Source organism: Ochotona curzoniae, unplaced genomic scaffold (genome assembly GCF_017591425.1).
Source record: "Ochotona curzoniae isolate NIBS_2020 unplaced genomic scaffold, NIBS_Ocur_1.0 scaffold_3890, whole genome shotgun sequence".
Taxonomy (NCBI): domain Eukaryota; kingdom Metazoa; phylum Chordata; class Mammalia; order Lagomorpha; family Ochotonidae; genus Ochotona; species Ochotona curzoniae.
Window position 1 is genome coordinate 19,204,971 of NW_024467115.1, and position 20,326 is coordinate 19,225,296.

The 20,326-nt window shown below is 44.3% G+C and overlaps 1 protein-coding gene across 2 annotated transcripts in view; it reads right to left on the reverse strand.

Annotated features, from left to right (window-relative positions):
* Window positions 1-20,326, reverse strand: part of NHSL1 (NHS like 1) — a 142,089-nt gene that overhangs the window by 63,436 nt on the left and 58,327 nt on the right. Inside the window, exons 1-2 of one of the 2 annotated variants that reach the window (XM_040965321.1) lie at window positions 5,193-5,250; window positions 1,667-1,819 (exon numbers count right to left, since the gene is read on the reverse strand). In XM_040965321.1, the coding sequence (XP_040821255.1) occupies window positions 1,667-1,819; window positions 5,193-5,250 (211 nt within the window). Of the gene's footprint in view, window positions 1-1,666; window positions 1,820-5,192; window positions 5,251-20,326 lie in introns of those variants that run through there. The other variant, XM_040965320.1, reaches the window with a different exon arrangement.

The following is a 20,326-nucleotide window of genomic DNA, read 5'->3' on the forward strand; positions in this document are numbered from 1 at the left end:
TAGAGCAAGGCACAGGACCCTTCTCATTCCAAACGAGTCCTGCCCTACACTCTGGAGGGAGCAAGCTTGTACAGAGAGGCCTAGAAGAATGCCTGAAGCACAGGCCTTACCGGGTTTCCCCACCCAGTCTGCTAGCAATCACATGTGTGCAATGAAGTCTCCACAAAAATCCAAAAGGGCAGGGTTCAAGGTGCTTGCAGATAGCTGAACAGGTGGAGGCTTTCAGGAAGGCAAATGGGAATTCATCCATGTGCCAGGAGTGTGGAGAGCCCCAGCTCCATGGGAAGGCCAGTCCAGGGACAGCATCAAAAGTAAACTGAATTAGATGACTCCCAGCTAACGTCCACTGCTGCACAATGGCTTGCTTGCCAGGCAGGGAGTCAGGGAGTTGGGCTGTGCATCATCCACTTCTGGAGGACACAAAAGGTTCCTGTATTGACTTTAATATGGGAATAGAAGGAAAAAAAATTGGTTTTCCCTATCATAAGATTAAAACAGCTTGTACAATTACTTGCCAAAAACATGGTGAGACATATTCTGGAATAAGAGCTTTGGTTTGTGGCTTTAGGAAAAAGCTTCCACATTGTGAAGTAATTTCTGCTCTGTAAAGAACTTCCTCCTAGGGCTGGAGTTGGGGCACAGTTAAGCCCCCTGTGAACACAGAATCCTGCCTTCCCACTTTGTAACAGTAACCTGCTAATGGTCTGGGTAAGCAGCAGATGCCTGGGCCCTGTCATCACATGAGAGACCTGGACAAGGTTCCAGGTTGCTGGCTTTGGCCTGACCCTAACTATTGTGACCAAGATCTCTTTCTCTATGTCTCTCATTTCTCTGCAACGTTGCTGTTTAAATAAGTAGATCTTGAACAAAAATAAATTTTTCTTCTCTTTATCAGCTTTAGAAAGCCTTCTTAGGATGGCTAAAAAGCCTCGTGACCCTGCAAATGCACAGAAGAACCCAAAGAAATACTGCCTCTGGATTGGCTCAGCTCTGGCTAATTAGGGAGTAACTAGAGGATGGAAGGTCTTTCTCTCCGCCTCTCCTTCTCTCTGTAAATCTGCCTTTCCAATACAAAAATAAATAAACCTTAAAAAAAGAAAAAAGCCTCCTCTGCCAAAAAACTTCCACTTTTTTTAACATCAACAAAATCAAATGAGATTTTGCAACAGCTACAGCACTGCACTTTTTTTCTTTTCCATTGAACACAGGCCCATCTGCAGACTGAACCTATTCTCAGAGCAGACCAGTGAGATGTTCCCCAAATTCTGCTAACTCTAACTACCCAGGACTCCTTCAATGTCTGTATCTCAACTTTCTACCTAACTTGAACTAAAGAGAGCAAATCATTGTACAAAGTACCAGCTTTACCAAATTTGAAGTGGCAAATTTCCCATGCTGGCAGGGATTTATTTGGATTAAATTAGTACTGTGGTTCAAACATGCTAAAGGTTTCTAAGCAAGAGTTGGTTCTTTGAAGATAGATTTGCATATCTGGAGACAGGCAGATTTTTCCAGAGACTGGGTAGTTTAGGCATGCATTAAACTGTATTTATGAAGATGTGGCGTATTCTGCATTCAACAGTAGGGGCTGCTTTACAGACAGGGATCAGTTTTATGTTCTGTCAGGAACCCAAGAACAACAAGTCCCCAGAGGGTAACACCTTACCCCTCAACACTGATTTGAGGTTGAGCTTGGCTTGGCGGTGCAGGTCCTCAACACATGGGGGTCTAGTGGAAGGAAGGAACACATTTTCCTGCTGGTGCCATGGGGCAGTATAGTGCACTGTCCATCGACTCTCCTCGTCTAGGTTGGAAACCGCTGCAGAAAGAAAGACAGAGAAAAGTTAGTTTTCAAATTAAGCTCCAATGGACCTTAGCTGATTGTAAGAATACCAGGATCTTGGGACGTGGCCATTTCGCCTTGTGGTTGAGAAATCCACATCCCACAGGGTGTTGGGTTCAATTCTTAGCTCTGGATCTTGACTCCATTTTCCTAGTAATGTAGACCCTGGTGGCAAGAGTGATGGCTCAAGCAACAGGGCTCCTGTCACTCACAGAGGAGACCATGAGTTTCCAGCTCTTAACTTTGATCCAAACCCAACTACTGCAGGACTACCTGGAAAGTAGATCACTAGACAAAGTGTTCTCCCCAACCCTTCTCCCTTTTCTTCCCCCTCATTTTTTTGTCTTGTCCCATCCCATTAAAAGAAGGGGTCTTATCGCACAGCACATTCAGGAGTAAGGATCAGGAGAAAATGGAGCAAAATCTGAATAATACTTCATTTTGAACTTCACCTTATCTTCCAAGCTTTGTCTGTAAAAGCAAAGCTGACACTGTCTGCAATGTCTTCATGGAATTATTTACTCCTATTTTTCATGGGTCCCTAGCATTTTGGGTTTTCCCTCTAGGCCAATATTTAAAAAACAAAACAAATAAACAAAAACAGCTACCAAAATTGATAAGAGACTTCAAATCCCTACTTAACCCCAAAAAATATTACTCAATGTTTTTAACACCAATGTATCAGTAAGTATCAGACTAACCTGATAGAAATAAATTTCCTATCAGAAAGTTGAGACCAAATATTTTTTTCTTTGAAACATTACTTGAAAGTATCATTGTTATAAACTCAATTAAAATCTTTAAAAATGAAGCATAAGTATTCAATTTGATATATTTAGATGGCACATCTAGGAATGGAGAACCATTCAGTTCATAAAATTTTCTCTTTTTCGGGCCTGACGTGATAGACTAGTGGTTAAAGTCCTCGCCTTGAACTCGCTGGGATCCCATATGGGAACCAGTTCTAATTCCGCCAGCCCAGCTTCCCATTCAGCTCCCTGCTTGTGGTCTGGGAAAGCAGCTGAGGATGGCCCAAAGCCTTGGGATCCTGCACCCACATGGGAGACAGGGAAGAGGCTCCTGACTCCTCGCTTTGGATTGCCTCAGCTCCAGCCCTTGAGGCCGCTTGACGAATGAATCATTGGATGGAAGATCTTCCTGTCTCTCCTTTTCTCTGTATATCTGCCTTTCCATAAATAAATCTTAAAAAAAATTTTTTCTCTTTTTCTTATTTTCATTTAACACTTTTATATTTTACAAAAGCGTTTAATTATAGTACAGTTGACTTTTCTCTAAACAATCCACTTGAATTTTCCCTATCAGAAAAGAGACGAGAATATCAGATGAGGAAAACAGCAGGCAATCCTGAGCTTAATCTAAACCTCTACAATAACTGTCTTGAATTCCTCTAGAGCTTAATTACTTTTTCCCTAAACCCAGTGGTGTTGAGGCAAGAGACAAAACGGAAGCCGACAGCACCTCAACAAATCCACTGACATGTGACCCAGGCAGAAGAGAGACAGGCAGCTGGAGTAGGCTAAGACAAAGTTCTAAAGCCACCACCCCGTCCCCCCCTCCCCACCTCCGGCCCCAGTGCTGAGCTATTTCCTTAAAGTGGCAGGTGTAACCTTTATGAGTCAGCAGGTACTGGAATGTGAGTCCATTCTAGGCAGCCTCATTTCTACATGGACCTGGAAACCAGACCACAAAGGTGAATCTCAGAGTAAAGCAACCGCTGCATCTATCTGAACATAGTTAAGGCTAATTACACTCAGTCCATAGTACAGAGATGAGGACTATTGTAAAAATCAAATAGACAAATATGCTCCAGGTTCCTGGCTTACAAAAGAACTCACATAAAGCAGGACTGTAACAAAGACAATGTTTCAAAAGAGTGCCTAACTTGAGCGCCATCCCGAGGGAGGGCTGTGCCACTTGCAGCTCCCCTGTAACCCTGAACGACAGTCTCCGTTGCACTCCATACATTTTCTTCCCTGCAGCTATGGAATTTTACCGTTTTATGAGTGCATTTCTTCGAGGCTCCCATCCCTTCCACGAGTCGCTAAATGAGAACATAAACATTCATATTTACAGAACCAGACATCAACATCAGGTTTTAAATGAAAATGTCCTGCGTACTCTCTCCTTACAACATTTACAACAGCAGCATGTAAATTAAGCACCTAATATTTCACTTCATCTCTCACAGAACATGTGTTTTGCATGGCGCATGTATTCAACTTAATACACAAAATGTACAACCAGAAAAGCCAATACAGTCACAAACTCGCCATACGGCCCACAAAGTATATCCAGAGCCCATTAACAATTTGCCTTTTTTCTTCTTTTTCTTTTTTTCTGACATCCATGTATTTGAATTGAATTACCACATACCCTTATTGGAAAATACTGAAAATGGAAACCTTTCTTATTTGCCCATTACAAATTAAATCCATGTTGTAATGGCGCTAGTGCCTGTAATCACGCCATCAGACCCAGTGCACAGCTACCAACTGGCTCTGGTGAAAGAGCAGTTGTCTCTGCGCTGATGGATCCTACTCCTGCCAGGGCAGATTTTAATCAGTCCATTCGCCGAAAGCCTTGCCAGCAAGGGAGCTGCAGAAAATGAGCCCTGGGTGCTATTGTTTGTCATGGTCCCTAAAGCTTTTCTAACCAATGCCCCCTAGGTCACTGGTCCCAAACTAAACTGAGACAAAGCCAACAGCAAAGTAACAACAAAGCCACACAGTTGGAAAATAAATAAATAAATATAATGATATCTTCAAAGGAAGGAAAAAGCACCAGGGGTAAAGGAGTTTAAACCACAGGCAAGCGCACAATACAGTCACTTCATACAGGCTCTGAACTCCACAACAACCACCCATCAGTCTAGACAGTTTGTCGCCTTTGTCGTCTGCTCAGAACTTCACAGCAGGCAGTGCCAGGGAGCTGGACAGGACCATCCCCATCAGAACTCTGTTACCTGTCTGCAAGTTCCCTAATTTCAGCTGCTTATTTAACCAAAGAATCAAAACACCATTCATTCACTGTGGGCCAAGAGAACCAGAAAGGAAACGGAAGATTCTCTTCCCTTCCTCAAAGAATTTCTTTTGAGGAGCATAAAAGAAGGCAAGCACTTACAAATATCAATTAGTTAACAAATAAGACATGTTAAGATCGCATAACACTGCTCTAAAGTCGAAGGTATTTGAGCAAGCTGATGAAGAGTGGAGTTTAGTTCACTGCAGTGATGCCATTTCCCACTCTGTCACTCGCAAGCATGAAGTGGCACACCAGAGACACAGACACAAACCACAGCAGGCAGTGGGCAGAAAAGGAAACTACTTACTTTTCTTCTTAAAAAGTTTAATGAAGGACTTGATCTTTGCATTAATGAAGACCACCATTTCTAGAACACCTGCAGAGCGCTGAGCAAGCTAAGTGACATCCACAGCCCAGCACAGCGGGCAGGTGGTAGTTGGTTGTTCTCTGCCGTAACTTCCTTCCTTCTGCTCTAGTCCTTCTACTTCTTCCTGGGCTGTAGTAAGGTGGAGCCTGGGTTTACAGTGCAGCAGTTAGGAGCCATTAGCAGACCTTGAACCTGAAAAACTCCCAGTGAAACCTGATCTTTAAGGCTGAGAGCAGCCAGTGACTGCAGGCACAGAAAGAAAGAGAAAGCCAATCACGGGTCTTATTTGCATGATAGCCACAGCAGGCTTTCCTGCCTCAGGGCTCATTCACTCCCTTTTCTCTGAGAAAGATCAAACATTTCTCTTCTCTGAGCGCCCCAAATGGTGCAGTTTACTTCTCTGGACCCTCTGATGGAACAGTGCTGTGCTCCATTCTCACCAGGCCACTAGGAGTCTCCTGGTCTTTCGACAAATGCAGGCTGAGAGGGATTCTGCGTTGAATCTTTGACTCCTCACTCAATTCAGTTATCAATGGAGGTGGGGGTGGGCGGGAAGAACCAAACTATTGTTTCCAGAGCACGCCTCCAGGCTCTGCTTCCCGTCCCAAAGGAACATTTACAAGCAGTGACACTTAGAAAGTGAATCTCCATGCAATGGCAAGGGATAACTTGGCTGCATTTTTGTGAAAATTAGGATGCCCTGTCTTCTAAACTACTAAGAAACAGACTCAGCATTATATGTTTCAAAGTGTGCTCTAATTTGCATGCAAACATCACAACTCTTAGAGAGGAAACCCACCCAGAAGTCTGACTTCCCCACCACATATGAGGCATCAGATAAAGTACCCCTAATCACGTCAGTTTCTATGTAAATGGAATTATCACCTGGATTTAAGACTAACACAGCCACTCCTCCCAGTAGTGGCCCAGTCCAAAACAAATATATGTGGGTTACTCTTCAATTTGAAAAGACTGGACTGAGTTCTGGTCATTTTGCCCATCTGTTATCAGCCACAGAAAACTGGAGAGACACCATAAAGATGGCAACATCAGATTTGGGGAGTCAAGGGGCACCAAAGATACGGATCCCGACAGCAAAGGGATGGGAACAAGGAGATGGAGAATCAGGAGATGCGATGAGAGATGAAAAGGAGAATAAAGCTGCTCACATTTCACCCAGGCCCAATTTACCTCCAAATAGTTTTTGCAACAATGTAGACAATCTCCTATTTCATAGCTTTGGGCCAGACTTATAACTGAATGGAAAAATGTAATAATCCACTAATTCAAAACATTTAGCTAATAACAAAGGCTCTCTGAGGGGCTCCCGCTGGGGTAGGCTCTAGAATGATTGCTCTTCAAATCTTTTTATCCCCTTAAATCTAATTTTTTGAATAACAGAAGCAAACAAGCAACCCGCCAAAGCAATTACACATATGACCATACATGTCATCACAGGTTTCTAACTTGTGCCTATTCACTCTTCACATACCTTCATTTAAGAGTAATTAAACTGTCAGATGGCAAATCAGCAGGGACTAGGGCAGTGAATCAGATTAAACCACCTGCCCTAAATAAATGAGCAAAGTTGCCCTTCAGAAAACAAATTCATTGGCAAGAATAACCTTGCTCTGCCCATGGAGTGGCAGGGCAGGTGAAGTTCTAGGTGGAAACACACCTGTTCTCCTTCCACCAGCTTTTGACAGGAAGCATCACCAAGCACACTTCCAGGGTCACAGACCCTCGACATGCTCCAGACTTCGGGTCAGCATCTCAGGTGGGAGCCTGGCCCTCAAGGAGTTTCACTTCCAAGGTAATAGCAGGCAAAGCATGGAATGGACCGAGAGAAAAGCTGAGCAGGATCAAAGAGCTTCAGGAGTGGGGAGGTGGCCAGGCCGCAGGATTAAACAGGAGGTGAGGTGGTCCTCACTGAGACACAAAGAAAAAGTGCAAGGAAGTGAACAGCAATAAAAGAAAAATTCCATAATGAACATTCACTGAATCATTTCAAAGAGAGAAAGACGCTCATCAGGCTGTGAGACACGATTTGATACCCCAGTTAAGCATTAACTTGAGGTAAAATGTTTTACAATTGCTTTTGAAGATTTATTTATGTAAAAGGCAGAGAGAATCTTTCATCTGCTGGTTTATTCACTCACTCACAGGTATGACCAGGCCAATACTAGGAGCCAGGAGCTTCATCTGGGTCTACCACAGGAGTGCACAGGCCCAAGTACTTCGGTCCCCTTTGCTGCTTTCCCTGGCACATTAGCAGGGGGCTGGATCAGAAGCAGAGCAGCCAGGACACAAATCAGTGTGTTGCGGGTATCAGCTTAACTCACTATGCTACAATGCTGGCTTTAACAATTAACATTATTGAATATTTTTTTTTATTTTCAGTAAAATTAACCAGTTAGTATAGTTAACTTTCATGAAACTGTTAAAATTTTATGGAGCAGTAGCCTAGTAACTAAATCCTCGCCTTGGAATGGCCAGGATCCCATTTCAGTGTCAAGTCTTGTTCCAACTGCTTCACTTCCCATCCAGCTCCCTGCTTGTGGCCTGGGAAAGCAGTAGAAGATGCCCAAAGCCTTGGGACCCTGCACCTGTGTGGGAGACCCAGAAGAGTCTCCTGGCTCCTGGTCATAGATCGGCTCAGCTCCGGCCATTGCTGCCTTTTGGGGAATGAATCAGTGAATCATTGGACGGAGGATCTTTCTCTCTGTCTTTCCTTCTCTTTGTAAATCTGCCTTTCCAATAAAAAATAAAGAAATCTTAAAAAACAATTATGGCACTAAAAAAAACAAAATAGCCTCAAGGATTGGCACTGAGCTATATTGGGTTAAGCCAAAGCCTGAGCCGCAGCATCCTATCTGAGCTCCACTTTGTATCCTGGCTGCTCCATTTCCAGTCCAGCTCCCTGTTAATGACCTGGAAAGGTATACGAGGATGGTCCAAGTATGTGGACTCTCACCACACAGATGAAACTCCTGGCTCAGCCCTGGCTATGGCAGCCATCTGGGGAGTGAACCAGCCCTTGAAAAATCTCTCTCCCCCTCTGTAACTCTGACTTGTTTTTCAAAAAGTACTTGACACTACAGATGAAAAAAATATTTTGTATTATTCAAGACAAACTTAACTGACCATAGATTTCTGCTGTTGGGCATTTATCTGATTAGAAGTAAAGATAAGCTGGTCACTTGTCATTTAAGAATCAAGCACTTGGGAAAAAAAGAATCAATCATTTGGGCCCAGCTTGGTGGCTCAGACTAATCCTTTGTCTGTGATGCCAGTATCCCATGTAGCCACCAAATGAAATCTTGGCTGCTCCACTTTCCTTCTAGTTTCCTTCTTGTGGCCTGGGAAAGCAGTGGGGGGTGGCCAAGTACCCACTCAGGAGACTTGGAAGAAGCCTCAGGTTCCTACCCAGATTGGCTCAGCTATAGTTGCTGCAGCCGTTTGGGAAGTGAACCAGTGGATGGGAAGACCTCTCTCTGTCCTTCTTCCCTGTAAAAATCTGATTTTCAAATCAAAATAAATACATCTTTTTAAAAATCACTTTCACATTAGGCATCTTAAAAAGAAATTACTACCTTTCATCTATTCATCTTCAAAGATCTCAAATACTCAAGGCCTCTTCCCTCTGGCTAATTCATTCATCAGTTCTAAGTCATTGCTAAAGAGCTGCCACCCACAGCAGTGTCAGAGATATCACTAGGAGGAGGACCAGCCTGCACCTCCCGCCCCTGCAGACTCCAGCACTTGGAGCAGCTGATGCTGTGAGTCCAGTGATGGGAAATAATGCCACGTGCAAATAGGCCCTAATGCCAGTCCTAGCTAATTTTTCCTAGTTTACAGGAAACAGGAGAGATGGAGGAAAAACATGGAAAGCATCAAACTTCAAGCAGGACATTATTATTTATTTTTTATCAGAAAGTGAGACATACAGAGAGGAGAGACAGAGAGGAAGATCCTCCATCCAATGATTCACTCCCCACGTGGCCACAACAGCCAGAGCTGAGCTGATCCAAAGCCAGGAGCCAGGAACTTCTTCCGGTTCTCTCACGTGGGTACAGGGTCCCAAGGCTTTGTTCTGTCCTCCACTGCTTTCCCGGGCCACAAGCTGCATGGGAAGCAGAGTCGCCAGGACTGGAACTCGTATCAGTTTGGGATCCAGGGCATGCAAGGTGAGGACTTTAGCCGCTAGGCTACGGTGTTAAGCCCCAGGACATTATCTTTATCTGTTTTCTCTAGCAAGCCATGACAGAGAAATGCTAATAGTGGAAATGTGATGAAAATTTACTAAACATTACAAACAGACGCATGATCTAGATTGAATAAGCCAGCTACAAATCCTCCTTTGTGAAATTTCAAACACACCCTGGGTATGATTTTACTGTCAGATTTCACAGTTACATAATCAGGTGAACACATGAATAAACACACACACGTGCTTAATTGATAATACTGTTTTAATACTGTGTATAGAATAAAAATAATTATCTGAGGACTCATGTTCATCAAGAATTAGCTAATTATTCCATGAATCACATCCTTTCACAAAAGTATATTAAAAAGCACCAGTATTCTAGAAGCTTCTTGGTACACAGATCTTTCCTTCCTTCTGCTTGTGAATTAAATTTTTAATGATGACTCATATGGCATGTTGAAAAGAAGAGGTGGGGAGAATGGCTAGGGGCAGAAAGAGAAACCTTACGAGATGATTATCAATTCTCTGGAAGGAACCTGACCCAGCACCCACTTTCTCAGTGAATGCCAATGCTAGGAAGCACTCTTCACTCTGCCTGCATTGAACCTGAAGCTCTGCTGTGGATCCTGGTTAATAATTTAATCCAATTCCACTGCTACCATCTGCTCTCGGTCAATTTCAAAACGTCTGCTATCACTTTGTTTCAGTCAAGCCACAATGTTCATGGCACAAATGTTGAATAAAGGGCAGGTGAGGCAGTTGGAAAAGTTCAAGACACAAAAGGAGCCCCAACAGCAAAGCATCCACAGTCCACCTGCAGCTTTCTGCAGGCAAAGACAGGTGCAAAGTCCTCCCTGGGTGGGTGGGACCTTTCAGAGCCTGCCCGACAGGGAAAGTGCAGTGAAGGATGGGTGGGGTTAAAATTAAAGATGAGTAGGGACAGAGTAATGGAAAGTATTCCTTTGTGTGTGTGTGTGTGTGTGTGTTAAGAGGTGGGGTGGGAAGATTTCTCATCCAAAGATATAGAAGTGAAGAGTCACATGTAATATCTAAGCGTGCCCGTTTATTTAATTTGAAGATTTATTTATTTGAAAGTCAGAACTGCAGAGCGGGAGAAACAAAAAGAAATCTTTCTATCTGCTGATTTGTTCCCCAAATGGTCACAATGGCAGGGTGAAGCCGGGAGCTTCATCCATCTCCTTCGTGGGCACAAGGGCCCAACAACCTGGGCTGTTCTCCACTGTTTTCCCAGGCACATTAGACCGCAGCTGGATCAGAAAGGCAGGGAAGTCAGGACTGGAAATGGTGCCCATGTGGGATGCTGGCACTTTAGATGGCAGCTTTACCTGCTGTGCCACAGCACTGTTCCTAACTCTAACCACTATTTTTAAAATATCTGTTTGCAAGGCAGAGAAAAGGAGGAGTAGAAATCATCCATTAAGCCTGGTGCAGTAGCCTAGCTGCTAAAGTCCTCGCCTTGTATGCACTGGGATCCCATATGGGTGCAAGTTCATATCTTGGCTGCTCCATTTACCTTCCAACTCCCTGTCTGTGGCCTGGGAGAGCAGTCAAGCATTGCCCAAAGCCTTGCGACCATGCACCCATGTGGGAGACCCAGAAGAAGCTCTTGGCTCCTGGTTTCAGACCATTCAGCTCTGGCCATTGTGGCCAGTTGGGGAGTGAACAAGCAGATGGAAGATCTTTCTCTCAGTCTATGCTTGTCCCTTTCAAATCTGATTTTCCAATAAAAATAAACAAAAAAAAATTTTTGAAGAAATTATCCATCTTCTGGTTTATACCACCAATATTGGAAATGACCAGTGCTGGTCCAGGCTGAAGCCAGAAGTTTGAAACTCCATCTGGGTCTGCCAGTTGGGTTCCGGTAACCAAGTTCTTGAGTCATATTTTGCTGTTTTCCTAGGCACTCTAGTGGGGAGCCAGATCTGAAATTGAGCAGCCAGGACCAGAGTGGGCATTGTGATATGAGATAGTGTTGTTGCAAATGGTGACTTCATCAACTATGTTGGCCTTTCCGTCTAAATTCTTGTACTTATTGTTCAAAGATCAGTAGCGCGTGATAAGTCTGATTTTCCTTTGGCCATTTTAAGTTAATCTTTTTTTGTCTTCTTGGACAGTATCGCTTCAAGTCTTCCCAAATGGCAGCATCCACCTGTGGATCGCTTCATTGTGAGGTTTTACTTTTTTGCTTGTTGAATAAAGTGGATATCTCCTTTTCCTTCGCTCTCATTGTTAAGCTCAAGGTGCCTGCTTCTTTCTTGACCCACAGATGTTTAGAGTGGGTCACCCAAGTTTGGTTGCAGATACTGGAGAGTACATGAATATTTTCAAGCTTTCTGGAGGTATGATACCCATTTAATAAAAATTGATGTTCAGGGGGCCACAGAGATTCCAGAATATGATCTTTTGGAGACATGAGTGAGATCCAGTGAAATGAGAAGACTTTCAAGGTCTGCTTAAGTGACTACAGGAGGAACCGCTCTCACAAAGCTGTGTGTCCCCTGTGGTGGCAACTTCCTGCTTCATTTTGTCAGTGTCCTCTGCTAGGCTTCATTAGGATGACTCCCTTTGCCACTGCGTCTTTTATTTATACAAAGAAAACTACTACAGATATATATATATATTTCTTGTGGATTTTGTAAAAACAACGAACATCCTTAAAATCATCTAAATCTAAATATACCGGAGCATTCAGAGTACATTAACTGTCACAGTTTTTAAATTAGATCTCTGGGATGCTCACTGTATGTTCTGGCTTTCCATTCTCCAGTGAAACATTTTTTTCCTTCACTGAAGATGCTAGAAGAAAAGTGACATCGATTTTTTTCTTCTCAAATTTTGACATTCATTCCCCAGGTTTCTTTTATTGTGAGTGCATGATTATGTTAAAATAAATTTCAAGTGATGGAAAATTATCAGTCTTGAGAAGACAAATTGAGTTAACTTTATCATTACACTCCCTGAGAAGCAGCCTTATTCATATGCAATATTCCTATCATGAAATGAGCCTTTCCATACTCGTTACAGGCTTTGCAGAGTGCCTTCGATGTATCAGTACTTCTGGGATGGATGGAATAAGCCATGTCATTTCACAAAGATATTAATTGGATTGAATATAAGAAGAGTGCAGTTAATGAAATTATTCTTTCACATTCCAGACCATAGTTCACATTTTGGGTAAAGTTATCTTTGAAACAAAGTGACATTAATAGATTTATTTATTTATTTGACAGGCAGCATATCAAAGAGAGTGTAATTCCGGGGGGGAGAGGAAGTGGGAGCGAGAGATCTACTATCTGTTGGTTTTCTCTCCAAGTGGCTGAAATAGCTAGAGCTGAAGCCAAGACACAAGAACTTCATCTAGGTCCAGTTGGATGGCAGGGACCCAAGTACTTGGCCCACCTGCTGCTGTCACAGTTGCATGAGCAGGGAGCTGGGTCAGAAGTGAAGCAGCTGAGTCTAAAATCAGCACTCTGGTATGGAATAGCAATGTCAGATATAAAAAGAAAATAAGAAAAATGGAATAGCAACCTCTCAAGCCATGGTGGCTAAATTTGCTGCACCACAATGCTGGCTGCATAATGATAGCTTTAAAAGAAAGAACTGGGCCCGGCAGCGTGGCCTAGCAGCTAAAGTCCTCGCCTTGAATACGCCGGGATCCCATATGGGTGCTGGTTCTAATCCCGGCAGCTCCACTTCCCATCCAGCTCCCTGCTTGTGGCCTGGGAAAGCAGTTGAGGAAGGTCCGAAGCTTTGGGACCCTGCATCCATGTGGGAGACCCGGAAGAGGTTCCTGGATCCTGGCTTCAGATCGGCATAGCAGCGTCGGCCTTCGCGCTCACTTGGGGAGCGAATCATCAGACGGAAGATCTTCCTCTCTGTCTCTCCCCCTCTGTATATCTGACTTTCCAATAAATAAATAAATCTTTTTTAAAAATTAAAGAAACAGCTAAAACCTGGAGAGGTATGCTTCTTAAAGGAGGTTAACAATTTGAATTATAATTTCAAAAATGCATTGAGGCATGCCAAGCAGGGGAGTCGGGACCCCAGGACCTTGGATGGATTGACAGTGAGTGCAAAGGCAAAGAAGCAGAAATGAGGGGAGGGGGCATTGGAGGCTCTGCCTGCTGGCGCTTCCCAAGTGGAGGCAGCAGGTAGCATGGTACGCTGAGAACTGTACAGCCTGAAACAGAGTTAGCACAGAGGCCAGGAGGTTCTGAGACCCGCTGCAGGTTACTTATTTGTCAGATGAAGGGACAGCCAGTTACTGGTAAGCAGTGCAATCATCGGAGCGAATTTGTGTCTGCAGATGTAAATGGCTGCTCAGTCTGGCTTCTTTTCTATTTCCTGTGATATCTTACATTGCTTCCCAGAGGAGTTAAGGTAAATACAATAATTTATAAGTTGATGAGATACACTGAACAGCAGGTTCACATGCAAATGACAATGAGAGAAATCAAGCTATTTGGATATGCTGGCTATCAAAACTATTTAGACTTAAAAGTCTCCAACTATATTAGTTTCTTGATCATGGAAAAAGTTAATCTAAGCAAGGATAATATTTATCTGATCACTGTTGGGCTTTCTAAAAAAAAAAAAATCACAAAAGAAAATACATACACACACACACACATCCATCCATCCAGAAGAAAGCTTGACACTGTCCTAAACTACTGAGCAGACAGCACCAGAATTTTTCAAACAAGAAAGCCACAGTTTCTCATTAATCATGAATGCTATGAGGGTGATAATCAGGCAGGAGGTGTGGCAGCAGGTGCATGGCATGAGATAATGTGTAGAATTCATCTAAAAAGCCTTGCAGTACAGTCAGCCAGCCGGAACCTTGTAAGTAAAGAAAGCCTTCCTCTACACTCAATTTTATACATTCTCTTGTTGATTTTTATTTTCAGTTCAGAAAGACAACTGCACTTAAATAAGTAAACCACAAATGAGAGAGCACAGCAAGAACAGCAAACCACTACAGGATGGACATAGATTGTTCAGTATCTCTAACTGTAGCAATCTAATATTTCATTTCTACGTTTCACTCATTTTATTCCTTATTTGAAAAACTAGGTTTGGCCAATGCAAATTTCATGATTAACACCCACAAGTATTCATGGGATGGGTGGCATTCCCAGCTACTGCAGGATAATATACCTGGTGCCTAGCTAGAAGGGCAGGTGGTGAGCTTGTGGTAGAACTCCCACAATTAGGCACAAGAAGAATCAAGTGGGAATGACACAATAATGCTGATACTAAGACGTGGCTTCTGACTGTGGACGTGATGAGCTTGGGTCTACCCCCTCTGCATAATGAGGTTCAAAGCTGAAAGCAGAGGAAAGTCCCCACGCACGGTTTCAGCAGACAAAAGCATCAGGAGAGATTAAGATCAGGATTCTTCCTCTTCACATACCTAATAGTACTATTATCCTGCAGCTAAAAATGAGAGACAAAGACAGGTGTGGACACGTCAAGATGACCTTTAGCCTTTGTTTCTCAATAGTAAAGAAGAGGAGCTAGCGTGGTGGTGTATTGGGCTAAGCCTCTGGACACACGGACACCGGTTTAACGTCCAGCTGTTTTAATTCTGATCTAACTCCCTAACACAGGCTTGGGAAAACAGAAGAGGCTGCCCCAAGTTCTTGGGTCCCCACACCCATGGAGGAGACCTAGGGGAAGCTCCTGGCTTTTGTCAGCCCAGCTCCTGTCACTGCAGTCATTGAAGGAGTGAACCAAATGGTTTTCACTCTTTGTAATTCTGCCTTTCCAATACAAACAAAACAAATCTTTAAAATAAAATTAAAAAGGATGAGAAGGGTCAAAATCACTCTAAGAATTTGCCCAATACAGAAGACACAAGTGATCAATCTTTTCCTGAACCAGAAGGAAAAATCAGGGTCTGATATTTTGGGAGAAAATTACAAAACAGCATTTTACAATGCCAAGTCGTTGTTGGACCCTCTCCAAAACTGTCAATCAACTGCCACATTGGTCTGCTTTTATCACCTTTTCTGAAATATCCTTGTGTACAGGAACATGATCTATTTTCACAGTCCATTTTCATTAGCAAAAGCATACCTCGTTAAGGATAACTTTGAGCTCTCAAACATGGTTTTAAAATACCAGTACATTCACTCTACTTGTCTTCACGTCTAATGTGCAACCATCCTTAACCTGGGTGGAACTTAACAATCTTATTACAACAGTTTCTGAAAAGAAATACTCACCCACTGTACCCCACTGGGCAGAGGCCTTGGTCACAGGCTCCAGACAATACATTGCATTCATTATCAAAAGAAATCCCAGAGCATCTACAAACTGGGTCTGGCGGGATGCTGCCACACGTTGAAACAGGACAGAACTCACTTCTTCACTCAGTATCGGCCTTCTTCCTCAATACCATCACACCAGCTCACCCATAGGAAAACCACACTCTGAACTTCCCAGCTTCATGAAGGCTGTGAGGAGCACCGCCCTCCACCCTCCACCGCCCCTCTCCTTTTCTGCAGCTGCCGAATGCCACAAATAGCTTCTTGTACATTTAGACTGAGGATGCCCCCAAACCCGCCACACTGAATGGCAACGTGAATGCCTCTTTCAGAGAGGAGGAAACTGTGTAGTACGCCCTAGGACCATCCCAGGCGTACTGGGAATCCTTAGCGAGCCGTGGGGCCCAGCTCTGCTTTCAGCAGAGGCCTGCAAATTCTTCCCAGGTTGAGGCCAATGGCCAGAGAAAGGTTTCTGATGATTCCCACAGAGATCAGAAGAGGGACTGCCCGTCCCACTTGGCACGCCCCGTCTACTCAGAAACGAGTTTTCTCTGAAGTTGACTCCACCACGTGCTTTTTTTTATTGCTTCCCTATTGAGTATTTAACCAATGCCTATTCATGCTCAGCATCACCATGCCCCAATTAAAGTCACCCCCCCAAATTCTGTTTAATATGCCATTTATCATACACGTGGCAAGCCCTCTGGAAACCGACACAATATGACAACAGGAAACATTCTTACAAGGGGGTTTTAAAAAGCATTGCTCCTCAGCGCCATGAAATTTTCCTTAGGTAAGTTGCAAATACTAAATGATTTCCATGCAGATATTAACTGTGTTCAACTAATCTCATATTCATGAATGCAAATTGTTGAAAGACTTCCCTTGCAGGCTGGAATTGGAATTTTTTTCTTGAACACCAAGCATACTGGCAATGAGATAGCTATGGGGCCTGGTAGCCAAAGGAAAAACAAGAGTTAAAAAAAAAATGACCGTTTGGGATCACTTATGCAAAGACAGAGACACAGGAATGAATGGCCTGACTTTAAAACCTGTTCTCTTTCCATTCCCCTTTGGGTCTCACATTAATTTTGCTATTTTTCTGGACAGAAAATCTCTCGGAACCCTCTGAGTCTGTTTACAGCTACACTGCTCTCCCACAGTGCTTAATGACTAAATCTCCCACTAGACACATGATCTGGGCCGAACCAGAGGCCAGAGCTTGCTGAATTCACAGGGTTCAGAAGCCAGCACCAGCTCTGGTCCACAGCAGGCAAGCGATTAACATTATTTTATGAAGTGGCTGAACTTTTTTTTGTAAAGACTTACGAAACAATCCAGTGGAGAGAATTTCTTGGGGTATTATAAAAATAAGGTTGAAGTATCGGAGGCCAATCAGGGAGGCAGAAAACTCCTGACCGAGAGTCCCAAATTGTTTAAAAAGAAATCATTGCAACGCTGGCATAGTGGCCCAACGGGCTGATCCTCCACCTACAAGCGCCACCACCCTATCTGTGTTCCAGCTGCTCCACCTGTGATCCAGTTCCCTGCTTATGGCCTGGGAACACAGTGGAGAAGCTCATCTCTCTCCCTTGCCAGCACTTACCCCTGAAGGACAGGAACTGGGCCTGACAGTTCACAGATGCCAGGAAGTTTGTTCATCAAGATGATACAAGGACTCATCTATTCTCTGAGGTATTCCATGGAAAGAACAAGATACAATAAAATGAGAACAAGGCATACTTTATGTTAGAGGATGCTTACTTCATTGAGGGCCTGGAAGGAAGTAATAGCAGGGAAAAGTTGAACACAGCAGGTGACATGTGAGTTAGACCATGATGGGAGAACAAGGCATTCTAGAGAGAGAAGGCGAGGAAACATCTACCCATTAGACAAAGGAGCAAGTAAGGGCCTAAGCAAAAGAGCAAGCTATCTGGGTGCTGGACACAAGCTGTGTATAAAAGGATGGGATGCAATGCCCCCTCATAGTCCCAGTCAAGCTGCTTTGCAAAGTGCACTGCATTTCCCAGACCCCCTTCCACCTGGGCCTCAGCACCTGGCCTGAAATTTGCAAAGCAGGTGCACATGGAGGGTGTGGCTGAGGATGTCGAGTCCTCACTTCCACATTCCTGTCCCGGCTGCCTAAGCACTGGCAGCAGGTGACGAACAGTTGAGGTCCCTGAAATCTCGGTGTCCACTCCTCTCTATTCTCCTGGGGATGGGAAGCAGGGCAGGTGCACCTAGCTGGTAAGGGACATCATAGTCTCTGAGTCTGAAATTGGATGCCAGCCTTGCAGCAAAGAGATGGCTTCCATGCACAGCCGGTTCTGAGTCACTCCTGGGCGTTCAGCTTGGGCTTGTTCCCTCAAATTTTTCCAGGATCTTGTGAGCACCACACACCCTACTGCAAATCCCCTGAAGCTTCTGTGCTGTGTGCAACTGAACCTGCCCAAGACAATCTGTGGGCCTGATGGGGAAGGCTATGGAACTGTGACTGGAAAACTTAAGTCACAATCTATGGGGAGGAGCCTCACCTGTTAAGACAGAGACCCCAACCTTCATTCAGCTGGCACTGGCTGAACATCAAAGTGCTCCTGTGAGATATAGATCTGTATTTCAGAGACTTCAGCGATATGGAAAAGTGAATGGAAAAAAACACAGTGGTTGTATAAATCTGCAGTAAAGCTTGATGCAAATATGCGTGGAGGACAATGGAGTGTTGGCGTGAACTGCTGGTTTGCTGATGGCTACCCTGTGTCACCATCACACCCTCCCCTCCTTGCTCTCTTCAAGGTGAAACACCAGCAGGCCCTGGGCAGGACATGGTCACCACCCACTTCGGTTAGCCTCCAGGGCCACTCACAGTTACATGTAAGAAAATTCCAAATCACCCCTTGTTGGCTCTGATCATGACCTGCTGTGTCAGTCTGATGCTTTTCTAAACAGATTTGCAGAAACTGTGGTCAGGGTCAGCCCTCCACCCCCACCCCGTTGACAATTACAGAAGCATACTTTCCTCTGTATTTGTTCATTAACTGCTGACTTCTCCCCAGCCTTAATCACATAGGGCTCAGTCGTGTGGCTGAAGATCTGTCAAGGCACACACAAGATGATTCAGTCACTGCCAGACACAAGGGGAAGAAAATTCCACACCTTAAAGAAGACCTGGGACAGCTCTCAGGGACAGGAGGTTAAACAGCTGCTTCGGCTTTGGCTGGTCCAGGTTCAGCTTCTGTTGCCATCTGGGAAGTAAACCAACAGATGGGGGTGGTGGTGGTGGTGGTGGGTGGGTGGGTGGGTGTGGGTGTGTGTGTGTGTGTGTGTGTGTGTGTGGGTGTGTGTGTGTGTGTGTGTGTGTGTGTGTGTCCCTCTCTCTGTAATACCGTGGACAGGTATTTCAAGTTGGACAGGAAGGCAATGCCACAACAGCTACAGGCAAACCACAGTGTGCTCTCTGTTTATTCGAAGCAGAAGCAAGTTTATGAGATGTTAAGGAGCCACCGCAACCTCCAGGTACCCCAGAGTCTAAGTGTGTTAGCCACCTGGTCTGATCTGCAGAGTGAAACTCTGCCGCTGCTGCCACCTACAGTCCACCGTTGCTAGTGCAGCAGTCGGCAGGCAGAACAGCAGGAGCCAAGGATGGCTGGAGACCCAACAACCTGCTCAGCTCTACCTGAATTCTCACAGCTTCAGGAGGCAGCCCGGAGCGGCAGAGCCCGGGTCACACAACCGCACTGGGCTGTGAGGCAGCTGGACAAGCGCACACAACAGAGGAGCTGGCTGGCCAGACAGCGCAGAAACAAGACAACAGCGCCAGGGACTACACTAGTGGCAGGCGTTCTAGCCAACTTCTGTCAGAACAATTACAAACATGCCCCACAATCAGTTAGGATTTGTAATTTCCTATCTCAGTTTTGATTCAAAGCCAGAAACTGAAAAATCAAGAGAACCCTTTCACTCAAATTCACAAGAATTCACCAAGCATTAGTTCAGCAGAGGTAGGCTTCGGGTTCTTTCTCCAAACAGTCTAGAACTAGAAAGAATCAAAGCTGACTTTCACAAAGACATGCTCCAATTTATATTACATAGGATGACAATAACCCAAGTCAGGGGAGAGCGATTGCAGAATGCCAGGGCAGTTCCAATCTCCCTTCCTAAACGACCAAGTTCAAAATCCTCATTCTAATTACAGGTAGAAGAAACGGAGAGAGACCGTGAAAAGGCTGTGTTTGGCATCAATTCTCCGCTATGTAGTATGTTCCCCTGGAGGAGAGTGAACAATCCCAACACCGACACGGTCACTTCAGTTCACATATCCTGCAAGGCCACTTGGAACAGAACACTCCATAGCAAAACAGCCATTGATACGTGTGGAAATTTTCTGCCCTGCTATACATTAGCCTTTTCTGAATCAGACAGACAATAGGGAAAAAAAAGTCACCATTTATATTATGTATATTCAAACAGTAAGTAATTTCTAAAGGGAATACTTAAAAAAAAATTTCTTTATTAGAAAGGCAGAGTTACACAGGGACTTTCATTCACTGCTTTGTTCCCCCAAATGACCATAGCCA